General features: G+C 40.4%; 1 protein-coding gene across 2 annotated transcripts in view; it reads right to left on the reverse strand.

Annotated features, from left to right (window-relative positions):
* The window catches only part of si:ch73-138n13.1 (uncharacterized), a 76,247-nt gene that overhangs the window by 28,557 nt on the left and 34,021 nt on the right, over positions 1-13,669 (reverse strand). For both annotated transcript variants that reach the window (XM_051921244.1, XM_051921243.1), the window contains 3 exons: positions 13,446-13,549; positions 4,148-7,584; positions 3,944-4,072 (listed from right to left, as the gene is read on the reverse strand). In XM_051921244.1, the coding sequence (XP_051777204.1) occupies positions 3,944-4,072; positions 4,148-7,584; positions 13,446-13,549 (3,670 nt within the window). The remainder of the gene's footprint in view (positions 1-3,943; positions 4,073-4,147; positions 7,585-13,445; positions 13,550-13,669) is intronic.

Genomic DNA, 13,669 nt, shown 5'->3' on the forward strand with positions numbered 1-13,669 from the left:
ACACTCTGCACCAAGTTCTTAGTTTTGTCTTTAACAGTGTACAAAATGCAGACTTCGCAAGTTTGGCATGATATTAGCAAGTAAAAAAAGGTCAGCACATGATAAGGATAAAGACGAAGGAACAGGAAGAAAAGTAGCAAAGAGATATTTTATGGAAAATATATACACACACACACACATTTCTTTAATTTTTTTCATTAAACCCTTGGCAACGGCTTGATTTCACTACACCACAAGGTGGCAGCAAATCAACATTTCCACCACCCCACCCTCCCCAACAATAGAAAGGGTACTGTCCTCTCATTGGCAGAAAAGAGTAAGGGCTGAGGTGGGTGTGATCAAGATAATTGGCAGCCGTTTCACAACATCTGGCCTGAAAAAGGAAGTTATGGGCTAAAGCAGTCTAATAAATGGTTAACATTTAAGTTCATATTTGGGTTCTTCGCATGAAGAAACTGAACACCTGTCTGTAGCATCTGCTTCTTAAGGCATGGGACAGAAACAGGAGCTACACATTTGCGCACACACACACACACAACAAAAAGGACAGGATTGAGAGCTTATGTCCACTACCATGGCTGGAGTTAGAGGTAAACAGATATGGGCAGCATTAAACTGAACAAGAAGGGTCCCAAAGTAACAGCCTTTAAAGGAAATCCCTTTTCCTCCAATAGAAAAATTGAAAATGACGTCCTAGCTCGCAAACAGAGTTTTATTTGCATTGTCCATTGTGTCTGAGAACATTACTTTTTGGGTGGAACAAGCACCAGCATTTCACACACAAATGGTCCTGTGCTACAAAGAACAGATTAGAAGACTGAACTACTGGGACTGATCCCTGTCCTTTAAGAAATAGCTCAATTCCAATCACTGCAGAATGAGAGCTGACCTAACAGGGAGCAGCTGATGCCTACACCAATAAGGCTTGTCTGCAGGGACTGTTCACAATGCCAAAAAAAGGACATAATTAAGATAGTGATGTATGGAGACACCCCTGTAGTTATAAATTGGAACCACTTAGGGTCAACAGAGCAAAATTTACAGAACCTCTCGTTTGGTAATAAAATATAAAACCAACCTAACTTAAAATGCTGTATAGTTCTGATAAAAAAGTAAGATGCTCATTCCCAACAAGGCAACATTTTAAGCCTCCTTTTTCAATAATAAAACAAGAAACACCTCCTAAGTAAAGGAATAGCCTCACTTTAAGATAGTAAGATCCATCCTCAGAAAAGAGTAAGAGTTGAGATTTTTCAGTCAAGGTTTAACCTTAATCTTTAAAGCATGAAACTAAAAGGAAATACAAACACAGAGACCCCATGTTTTAAATAACCTTAAACTGAAACAGGTGCACACCCCAACTTTATGGTGCACATTAATTACCTGACCCTCCAAGAATGAAATATATAAAGACCTTCACAAGAGACTGGAAAAGGAGAAAGCCATCTTCTATGATTATGTAATGAAGAAAACTTCACCATGGGCAAAAACTCAAGAAGCCGAAATGGAGACTGCAGTCCAGGGAGACCTGCAGTAGGAATATGAATCTCTGAAAATGAATTATGGGAGGATGTCAACTTCTGATAGTGAAGCAAGAAGCCTCTTGAGTGAAAACAAACCACATACTGTGGGGCCCAGCTTTTCTGCAGGTTCTCAGATTTCAATACCACATCCCAAACAAATGTTTATTACATTGATTAGTAAACCCTAAACTTGTCTTGAGTGTGTTAGTGTCTCCAGAATCAGTACTTTTCTTGCACCCAGTTATGCCTGGATGGAGTCCACGTCCCCCAGATCCAGGCAATCGTGAAGTGCATTACATAGGCTTAATGATGTATAGCAACTAAACAAGCCCACCAGCCCAAAGAACTACCAGAAAAGACTTAATTCAGACAGAAATGTATGAAGCCCACAACCAAAAGAGTATCTATTAAAATCTTTTACATGTATCGGACCCCCTGAGCATATAATATGTGATAATCCTCACATCCAACAGTAAAACACAAACTTTTTCTACTGACAGGACTGAAAAAAATTATGTTCACTCATAATACTGCAAATGACATTAAAATGACCCATAGAATGGAATTTGTAAAGACTACCACTTCTGACAGTAGTCCCTGAGGGAGATCTTGACTAAAAACGGATGACTGCTTATAACAGCAAACAATTAGACTATCTACTAAGAGGAAAACACCAACAACCTGTATTTCAGACAGAAATATATGAATACAATCTCAAAGACCCTATAAGAAACCTGTAAAGACCTTTACTTTAGACAGAAACATAAAGCTCATTTTGACACTACATGGGTAAACACAAATAGAACAACAAAACAAAAAGTTAATCTGCCCAGTAACACAAGGAAAAGGCTTATTTCAGATGGTCCACACCCAATCCTATCTGTGAAAACCCCCCATGTATATCTACAGTAAATGAAGACCCTTGTTTCTGACAAATCCACAGTGAAAAACGTATTTCAGACAGAAAAATACGATGCCTATGTCAAAACCTGCAATGTGTGACAAGCCTTTGGGGTATACCAACCTTCAATGTCTGTTATAAGCTGTGTTGAAGTATGTAGACAACCAGAACACTACACCTGACTAAAACACAGTACTACAAGACTCCACCTTTGCAGATGGCAGACCACTACTATAGAAAGTAACACGGAAAGCCTTCTTTACTTTACGATAAATAAGACACTCCAAAACTGCCATAAATTACATACACAAGTTATAAGGTGTATTAAAAAATAATAAAAATGCTAGAAAGAAATTGACAAAGACCACCACCTCAATTTCTGACTATGAAAGATGAAGCTCAATGGCTGTAAAAACAACTTGGGGAGAACCAATGTAAGGCCTGATCTCTTTCTGATTGTAAAATATGAGATGCCCAGTGTTGTATAGCATCAGTTATTACAATCATTATAAAAACAAATTTAGCATCGGAGTATAGAATGGTATGGAGCTGCAAGGGTTCAAAACAAATCAAAACTACAACAGCAAACAAGTGGCCTCAGCCAGCTTTCTAATGAGGAGTTGAGCTGTCCTTCCCAAACCAGTTAACTCCTCCCCCAGCACCAATCTGCAACCCTTTGCCCTTTTCCACCCACTCAGGTTCAGTTTGAAAGAGCTCATTATCATTATTTGATCGGCTGGGCAAACCTCGCACTTCTACATTTAAACAATTCACAAGGTTCAAACCAACTGATGGAGAGTGCAGCCTGAAAAAAAATCCTGATGCCCAGGAAGTGTGAAGCAGGAATTCCAGCCTTCGAAAGAACCAAGAGGGTATTGCTGTTCCTAAATTCAAACCTCAGTGAGCATTTAATTATCAAAGTTGTAAACTACCGCAATATGGCAGTGCTTCCCAGCGAGGAGACATGATGATTGGCAAGGAGAAATTAATGTGCCTCACCTACTTCCTCTTAACTCAAAGTCAAACTCCATAGGGATGGGGCTGAGCCAAGAGCAGTGTCGCAAAGCAGTGGGACTGGCAGACCATTAACCTTTCACTGGCTGCCTACAGGTGGTGTCACGTTGCCAAGGTGTATGGTCTATAAATAATTAATAAAATCCACAAGTATGTGGAATGGAGCAACCAGCAGAATATGAAGCATGTGATCACTGCCTGCACTCCCCAGCAATACAGAAGGTGACAAAACTGAATTGTTAACCACAAGTGCCAACGCTATTTACAAACATTAACAATCCCACCCATTCCCATCCACTGTAAAGTGGGCATCAGGAATTAATTTGCATTCAGCTTCCTTTTACACAGCCAGCAGGTTATGTAACTGCGTTTTGCCAGACCTAGCCTATTGTGTCCGCAACTGGATTTTGATCCCGTATACTATGGAGAAGGTATTGGTGTACCTCTAAATCATGGGAGTTTAGCTTAATGTTGGAAGGTGCCTGGTTTTAGGCTTCTGACATACCGTAGAACTATTGCCACTCCAGTTCCTATGAGTGCTTCGGCTCCGTACTCGCATGGAAGATACCTCTGCTGATGCTTTTGAGGCGGTGGACTCCCGTGATGTGCTGCTTGAGCGCCCCCGCACAAAGTCCTAAAAGAAACATTGACACACTTAACTCACAATTCCTTCCTGCCACACAACAATGTTTCCAGTTTTAAATCTTACCTTGCGAAGAGGACGTGGGCGACTCCTGACATTCTCAGATGGGGTGTTCTGCTTTGTGTGGTCAAGTCCTACACTCCATTCAGCACGCTGCAGGGACTGCAATTCTGCAGCTACGCTGGATCCTCCCGAGTTGGAAGAAGGGCTCTCACTGTTCCTAAAGCTTCTTGATTTGACCCTCTCAGAACCATGTTTTTCATGAGTAAGCTCTTTAGACCTTCTACTTCGATTTGCACCCTCTCCCTCAACAGGTGTTAGGTGCAGAATGATGCCCTCGTTCATCTGAAGACCAGAGTCATTCCCAAGACCTCCATCTACCGAGCCAGCTCCTGAAACCTCTGCTGTGATCAGCTTAATGCTAGCGTTTGAACTGTTGGGTTCCTGAGTAGGTAACTCAATAATGGGATTAGTGCGTTCTCTCCAGCGAAAGCTCCCTTTGTTCCTTTCGGGAATCTTCCTGTTCTTTTGGCTGGAAGAATCCCGCTGCATCACCTCACTCCCCACACTATCTATGGCACCTGCACAGGAAGAGCTTTTGAATGAAGAACCCTGTGGAGTCTCAAGGTCATCAGTCTGTGGAGAGCTTCTAGGCCTCCTTACTTCGGGCCGAAGAGATAGCCCATCAGCCACTTTAGACATTTCTTTGTAATCTACAGTAATAGCATCTAAGTCCAATATGCTCGACTTACAGTCTCTCTCAAGTAGGCCACCAGGGGTGTTCCATTGGATAAGTGAATCCAAACCCTCTCTGTTGCTGCTGCTCTTAGTTCCCAATGCTTCTGATTGGGCTTGGTGTGAAGAATCATATTCATTGGTATAATCCAAACGGAAGTCATCTACATTGAAGGTTTTTGATCTCATTTGAGCTTCAGGCATCTCCTCTTTACTTTGCTCCTCAGTGTTCTTTGAACTTCTTTGGCCCTTGGAAGAGTCGCGGTCTGTTAAAATGTGGCCTTTGTTTTTCCTGAAGGCAGCATCTAGTGAGGGATTCCTCTTGAGATTATATAAATGGCTGACAGAACTTCCTTTTCTTTCTACGAGTCTCATAGAAAGGTCATCAAAACGCTTTGTCTTATCCAACGCCTGAGAGTCGGAACTTGAGGGGAGAGGTGTAACAAAATTAGAAGTGGGAGTCTCTGCTGGACTGTCAGATATGTGGCCAGTCAGGGCAAAATAAGTAACCTTGTGCTCAGAGTCTCTTCTCTTCATCTGCTCCTTAAAATTTGGACCCGAGGCATCTTGGCCATCACTTTCAGATTGTTTACAAGATATGGTATCCTCGAGGCTAGACGTCATGCCCTGAAGCAAAAAAGCAGAATCCTCTGAAGAATTTGCCTCTTGTTTTTTCATATGTAAATTCTTCACATCAGTAGTTTTCGTCATTTCATGGCAGACAAGAGTCTCCACATTCTGAGCACCTGGGCTACTAGAATAGGAAGCATCCTGTACCACAAAACCTTTAGAGTTTTCTGAAGACTTGACATCCCCTACCTCAGAATTCCTTGAACCTTTTGCATACACAATGTCCACCTCCTGAGAAGTAGACAAGTCCTTAGGGTAAAATAGATCCTTCACCTGCAGAATTCTTGGACGTCTAGAATATGTATTCTCTATCTCAGAGGTCCTCAGACTTTTGGCATATGCAGCATTATCCAGTTCTTTATTTCTGGTTCCTTTGGAATATGACATATTTCCTACCTCTGACGTTCCAGCACCTTTGGAATACAATACACTCTCCACCTCTGGAGTCAATGAACCTTTGGAATACAATATATTTTCCACCTCAGGCAATGTAGAACCTGTGGAAAATGAAATGTCTTCAACCTCTGGAGTCCTTTCAATTGTAAAAGATGGTGCATCTCTTAACCAGGAAGCCCTTGAGGCTTTGGGGTATGCTTTATCTTCCAACTCAGCTGGCCTTGAACCTTTAAGGTAACTAGGTACCCCTTCACCATAAGGTCCTATGTTCTGCAAATTTGTCCCACCTGTAGATTCCAGACACCTTGCATGTTTTAAAGCTGCAGAATCCTGCACATCATGAGAACTTGAGCCTTTGGACACGGCACTTTCCTCTGTATCACAGATCCTTGATTTGCTAAGTTGTTCATTGTATAAGCAGGTGTCTTCTGTGTTCTGATTTTTTACACCTTTTCTACTAAATCGTCTGCTTCTGGTATCAGGCTCTGGCTTACTTTCAATGGAGTTGCTTGAACTCCTTGATCCCAGAGACATCTCTGGAAGTGTCTTTGAATTAGGAAGAACTCTACATGTTCCCTCTTCATTTCTGGGACTACGGCCATCATCATTTTGAGTAAGCTGTGCGGTGAATGACAGACAATCCTTTGTACAAGAGCTACCCTTAGTCATATCTGACTTCGTCTTCAGGGAAATATTCAGCACTTCATTAGGGGCTCCATCATTTTCTTCCACTTGGTCTCTCCACTTCTTCAGCGATCCTACACTTAAGTATTTTGGTTCCACCTTGACTTTCAAGATATCTTCTTTGTGCTTCTCTTCACTATTCAGAAGTGGAGATGACACCTTTTCTGAAGCCTTATCTATGAACTGTACATCAGGTTTCACTTTTAATCTTTCAACAGTTTGTGGTTCCAGCCATGCTCCATTAATACCTGTATCAGATGTTAGAAAACTTCTCACTGCCTTAGCGGATTGAGAACGCTTCAGAATTTCCTTCTTGTGATTTTTTTTCTCCTCTGAAATCTCATGTTGCTCCTTTGACCATATCTGCTTTTTGGGCTCCTGTCTATCATGCAGAGTAAATTCACCATCTGGGAAGGTTTTGCTGTTCTTGTCCATCAATTTCCTTGAGCGCAGTGTAACTGCCTTGTCTTCAACAGCTACAGGAACAAGCTCACTATATGCCTTCTCAGTCACTGCTTGAATGGTATCAACGATGTGATCGACCTTCACTGGTGCATCCACATGCCTTTGGCAGAAATCTCTGCAGGCATCAGGATAGAATGCATCTTCTGCTGAGCTTGTGCCCGACACAGCTTTATGTTTATCCTCTTCAGCAACAGTGATCTGCTTTTGTTGGTTGTCTTGGTTCTGCTCATTGGCTTCCCTATAATGTTTGAGAGAAGACCACTGTTTCTGATCCATTTTTCTCTCATGAGCATCTGACAAGCCTTGCGTCATGCAAGTCTCCAATAACATATGCCTCTGAACTGGATTGTCGAACATGGAAGCTCTAACCTTCAGGACAGGGGAGTGACCCGCACTCTCATTGTCCTGCTTTGCTTCACTGACTGCCTGCAGGTCTGAGACTTTGCTAAGGGGTGCACTCTTCCTGCGGAAGCTGCTCCTCTGAGCCCCTCTTCCAGATGTGAGCTTTTCAGTAACACCCTGTTCCTCCCTGTAAAGAGTTTGCTGCCCCTTATACAGCTGACCCTCATTTCTTCTTGCCAACAAATCCCCCTCTACCTGAAATGAGAACACAAGACAGGCTTATGGTTAGTGCAGCAATTATTTACTTTCAGCATAGTCCTTTTATCATGACTACCATATCCATGTGAACAATAAAGACAATCTTAAGTTGTGCTTGGGGTGAGTTTGAAATGGACAGAATGGATCCTTTTAGACAGAGGTCAGGTAGAGGTAAGATATGTGGGGAGAAAGGCATATACAAAAGTCACATCAGCAGATGGAACATCTAAAGCACCAGAAATTGTGGATAAAAGCTGTGTTCAGTTGCCTATATTTCAGCACACTGGCAGGAACTGCAGGCAAAAATGAAATGTAAAACTACGCAATTATTCAGTTCAAACTCAATTGTGGAAGATTCTGATATACTGGAGAGCACAACAATCTGGGGTGCAAGCGTGTTAAGTGACTAGAATTGAAAACCAAGCCTTTCTATAAATCCTTCATAGAAAGAAATGAACTCTGTTAGGTAGGCAAAGAGAGAGATGTCCCATATAAGAGAAAAGTCACTATGGTAAATAGATCAATAGCCAGACAGACTGACCAACCAGATTACCTAAGTATTTATCCTCCTGGAATTTATATGTGACAGTGGCACACTTAAAAAAATAAATTCATGAAGCTTTTAGTATTTATTCAAATTTGACCACACAAAGTAAAACTGATCAAGCTATCTTTCTTCAACAATGTAAGTAAACTATTTGTGAAAAGATAGTTCAGCTGCTACCACTAATCCTTCTCTTAACCAGTCTCTAACTGGATTTTTTTTTTGGTTAAGCCTAGCATGTGTTGGGTTGAGTGTTTGTTTTGGGTCACTGTGCTACTAAAATATGAAAAATTCTACACAGCAACATACCCTAGCCATTCCTTTTAATGGACTTTTATTCTACTTTGTGGGTGTAATGAATGACATGCTTAGACTAAAGTTTACACTAGTTAAACCTAGATTAAATGCTATTACACTAAATGCAACTGCATCACAAATGTATAGTTAGTCAAGTACATCTAACAGCCCTTGACTGCTCCATGTTATAGTGATTGCTTAAATATGCAGTCTCACACATTAGGGACATTTTAAAGTGCAGGTTCCATTAACACAAGGACTGTTTGTCCTTCAATCCACTATCTTTATCTCCACTATATTACTATCATTATATATAACTAGGGGGTTTCGCCCCCTGCTCGCTTCGCTCGCCAACCCCCGTGTTTGGTTTTCCGGATACACACTTTGAATATTTTTTTTTCTTTTAATTGTTGCTATTTCATTAGTTTCACTTTTATTTCAGAACTTCAGTAAAAACAATATTTGTAATCTTGCGAGTCCCAATATGCTGAATCTTTTTAATGAGGTCAGGATAGGTTTCCCTGTTTGGAATTTCAGCACAGACAAAACAAACTAAATCATTAGCAGTTAATAATTTTTTTTACAAAGTAAAAAAGTAAGTAGAGTTCTGCATTGGACTCCTGTCTGTAAAGTCGTGCTATTTTCCTCTCACAGTTCCAAAAGTACATGGGGTAACCAAGGTGATACCCCAGCTTTTGTCTAGGTTTTTGTACAAGGGCTAGACAGAACGTTTTTGACTCCTGGGGTAAATGTAGCTTTTTAATAAGCAGACAGATAAATATATATACATGAACAAAGTAACCAATAAATGCATGTGCGGTAAACTCTGTTTTTGAAATTCTCAAGATTCTTTATTTGTCACATGCATAGTTATACAGGGTAACACGCAGTGAAATGCATCCTGATCTGTTTATCAAAAACTGTGCAAAGTTAGAAGAATATCAGTTAGATTAACAAAAAGTCATAGATTGAAAAGTAACAGTATAGTAGAACATATTAAATAAGTACAATTATGTGAATAAAGTAGAATTAAGTTTTAAGGTGCAATAGTGTAGTAATTATTGTACAAAACCAAAGTTAGATTGGTGCATAGTTAAATGAGGCAGTTTGTTTGTTTGCGCTACTGCAATCTTTACTTTCTTTTTTTATATTTTCTAATTTTCCTACTTTCGTATCCTTTAACTTTCTCCACATGTGTATAGCAGAGTTTTTTTTTTTTTTGAGCCTTTCTAATTTCACTGGTTTCATAGTCTCTAACCTGCTCTGCATGTGTTTAGCGCCAACATTTGTAAACGTCTTTATGAAGTTCTACTTTGTCTTTTACTCATTGTCTTTTAATTCTGAGCCGGATTGGACGTGCTTTTTTTTCCAATTCCACTTGTTCCGGGCTGATAATTACTTTCCTTATTTTCTGAATTTGCATCTCGATTATTCTTTTTTGCTCTTTTTTCTGTCCAACGCATTTGAGTCTCTTTTCTCCGCGCTGCTCTCTTCTTCGTTTAGATGTCGACATTTAATTTATAACGTACTGTCCTTATACGCTTTATATGCGCTGAGAGTCCTGGACCGGTGTGTGCTCAAATCCTTCACAAGACTGAATGTTTTGCTGCCTATTGTCCTTTTTGATAGATTGTAAGTAGGGCGTGTCTTTGGTCTCGCAGGTCTTTAAAATGTCTTACGAGATTATCACGTATCGTAGCCTTGCACTTGCTTTCCATTCCAGGATTTTCTTTTATATATAGAGAGATACACTACCGTGGCTGTTCATTTGTCTGTCCAGGATTTTAAATCACCTGTAGCTTGCAAACCATTTGACCTATTGACCTAAAATTTGGTACACATAGGCTACACGAAGTCTTCTATCCGCTTTCATGGTGATTATTAACCTCCAAGGTTATTCCTCTTTTTATTTTATTGCAGAATCAACTCTCGGCAGCGGCCAACAGGGCGGCCATGTGGCACATGTGTACGGGCGCCGTTCTCGTTCCCTACCACCTTCGCTGTCACTTCCACCACCTCTTTATATCTTAAATCATTCTTGAGGCAGATTGAAGACTTAAGTGCCAGCTTAAGTGAAAAATGAAAGAAAACATACTAAGTAATTGCAACACAAACACTGACTTAATCAATTTTAACGCAAAAAGATGCCGACAAAAGAAGAGACGAAGTGGGCCGCTAGGGTGGAGAAAAGAAGAGCTGCTCAGAAAGCAGCAAGTGCATCAACCTCTGAGCAAACAAATGATAAACGTACAGAGAAAGAGTATGAAAACTATGAATGCTCAAGACAAGTGTATTCACTGCACGTTATTGTGCAGTCTGCCATTACTGGTGGGTAAATAAATATACAGGCTTGAAAAATAAAAAACAAGAAAAAAAAACAGACTTTAATAAATGTGTGTTTCCCCTCAACAAGGAGGGGAAGTTCAGGAGTGACTTTATTCACTTGGTGCTTTTCAGTACCTTGGAATATATATCAGTAATATCCACTCAGTGTCAGTATTTCAATTTCATCCTAAACACTCATCTTAATGTTAAGAGAGCATACTCCCATAAAATGGCTGATCAAATTGTTATCTTATACTGCTTTCAATTAACTGTTGTGGCATTTTTGTTTTTACATTACTAAGTCTTCCTAATTTCTTTGTCTGCTCTGCATACATTATGGCACTTGGCTTGCCTTTAGCTATATGGTGCCCAGATTTTGGAATGAACTCCATAAATGAATTAGATCAGCTGACTCCATTTATTCTTTTAAAAAACAACTTAAAACTTATGTTTTCACGAAGGCTTTTTACTTAACTTGACCATTCTGCCTCCTCTTTCAGTCTTCCTCCCTGTCCAAATGCTCAGTATAATTTGTGTATATGTTATGTCACAAATAATGGCTTTTCTTTGAGTATTTTACACAGGTTTATTGTCTTTTATTCGTTTATTTTAGCCCTTGGTCCAACCCAATTGTTCTGGTCCCAAAACAGAATGGAAGGTGACACTTCTGCAATGACTTCCGTCAGCTGAATCAAGTTTCACGATTTGATGCCTACTCAATCCCTCGCATGGACAAGCTCCTCGGGCAGCTTGAGAGGACTCAATACTTGACCACCTTATACGTGACAAAAGGGTACTGGCAAAGTCACTTAACAGAATCCTCAAAGGAGAAGACAGAGTTCAGTACTTTAGTGCAGAGTTCAATGCACACTGGCAGGACAAGGTCCTCCCATTCTGTTTGCATGGGGCCCCAGCGACATTCCAGCATCCAGTGGATAGAGTGCTACGTGCCCAGGGAACCTACAGTGCCACCTTCTTAGATGACTTAGTCATCTATTCCAAGACATGGGAGGAACATGTACAGCAGGTGCATGCTATGCTCCCTGCACTAAGCAAAGCCGTGCTGAAAATAAACCCCAAAAAAAAGTAATTTCAGATTGACGGAGTCTAAATATTTAGGTTACATAGTGGTCAGAGGTACCACATATCCACGATGTTCTAAAGTAGAAGCCATTTTTAAATGGCCACATCTGAAAGCCAAAGGGCAGGTTCAAGCTTTCCCGGGACTAGTGGGGTATTATCGCCAGTTTGTACCCCGTCTCTCTGAGAGGGCAGTGCCTCTAATAGACTTGACAAAGAAACAGGCCTCGAATACAGAGGTATGGGATCGGAAAGCAGAGGCCACATTTCATGATTTGAAACAGGCACTTACTTCAACACCTGTATTAATAACACCCGATTTTCTTTTACCTTTAACTTTACAGACCAACGCTTCAGACACAGGACTCGGTGTTGCACACCCCGTAATATACTTGAGCCGGAAACTACTGGATTAGGAAACCAGGCATGTGCCAATGGAAAGATCAAATGGACTATTAACCAGCTGAGGTACTACCTCCTGGGACACAAGTTCACCCTGGCGGTAGACCATGCTCCTTTACAATGGATGGCGCGGCACAATGAGTTGAATCTTTGCATTACCAGATGGTTCTTGGACCTTCAGCTTTCCAGTTCAAAGTCCTACATCATCATGGTATTCTTCACGCCAAAGCCAATGATTTGTCTCACGTCCATGACCCTGCAAGCTCAAGGGGAGAGGGATTTGGGGAAGAGGGTGTTGATCTTAAAGTCTTTTTTTATTATTTGGAAGTTCTTCTTTTTACCTCTACATATGCTGGGTTCATGTCCAAGTGTCTGTTAATGGTGTTTTTATTTGATAGCCATGATTCAGCCAGCTCTCTGGCACTCTTAATATTTGCCTTGAATCTTACTTGCACCATGTCCCAGTTAAACGTATATCTGAACCCCACCATATTAATCCATCAGCTCTCTTACACTCACCTACCCCCCCTTTGATTCCTTTACATCTAATCATTTTCCTCTGATGATGACACCTGATAGGTGTCAAAAACTCAGGAATGAAAGAAGAGATTCTCCCATTGTGGATTTCCCTCTCTCTCTAGAGTGGTAATTTTATTTTAAACTCCCACCTAATTAATTATGCAGGGGCACATTAGACAATGTGACTAATAAGTAACAATACAGAGATGGCAATAGTCCTGATTTCTTAAGGGACTGTAATGTAATCAGTTTAAATTACAGAATACAGAAGACGGCAATGGAAAATTGTATCTAATATGCAGTCATTTACTAATATACAGTATGTATTCATACTATATTTCTAATTATTACAAACAAGAGGATTTCTCTGAAATGTGCTGATATAGGAGAACACTGCCAGATTGTGATTGTAACACACCAACATGCCACCAAAGATGCAAAAAGGGCATGTGAGAGAAAGGTTTTCATAGTGCAGAATTATCAGTTGCAAGAGAAAGCTCGACTCCATAATTTTATTGAGGCATGAATACAATATTAAAATTCAAAAGAATATGAAAGATTTAGTTTGTGGCAGTTATCACCCCTGTTACAAAATACACCTGCCTCCCATGTTATATTCAATCCTAATTTGCACTTCCCCATGTTATCGTAAAACATTCAACAAGAAAAGGTATAGCATGACAGTACTTGCCTGTTGTTGGTGCCACCATCGCTGCCTGGAATCATCCTCCACTGTGATGGAGCCTTCTGAAGGACTAGCTGTCTGCTCTCTCTCCAAAGATTTCGACATGCTGAAAAAAAATTAAAAAATATAAACTGGTGACAAGGAAGACAAGATTTATAAGGGTGAAGTACAATTCCAATACATCACAATGCCTCACTTCATCCATAGCAAAATATTTAACATAACA

This window comes from Erpetoichthys calabaricus, chromosome 18 (genome assembly GCF_900747795.2).
Source record: "Erpetoichthys calabaricus chromosome 18, fErpCal1.3, whole genome shotgun sequence".
Lineage (NCBI taxonomy): Eukaryota > Metazoa > Chordata > Cladistia > Polypteriformes > Polypteridae > Erpetoichthys > Erpetoichthys calabaricus.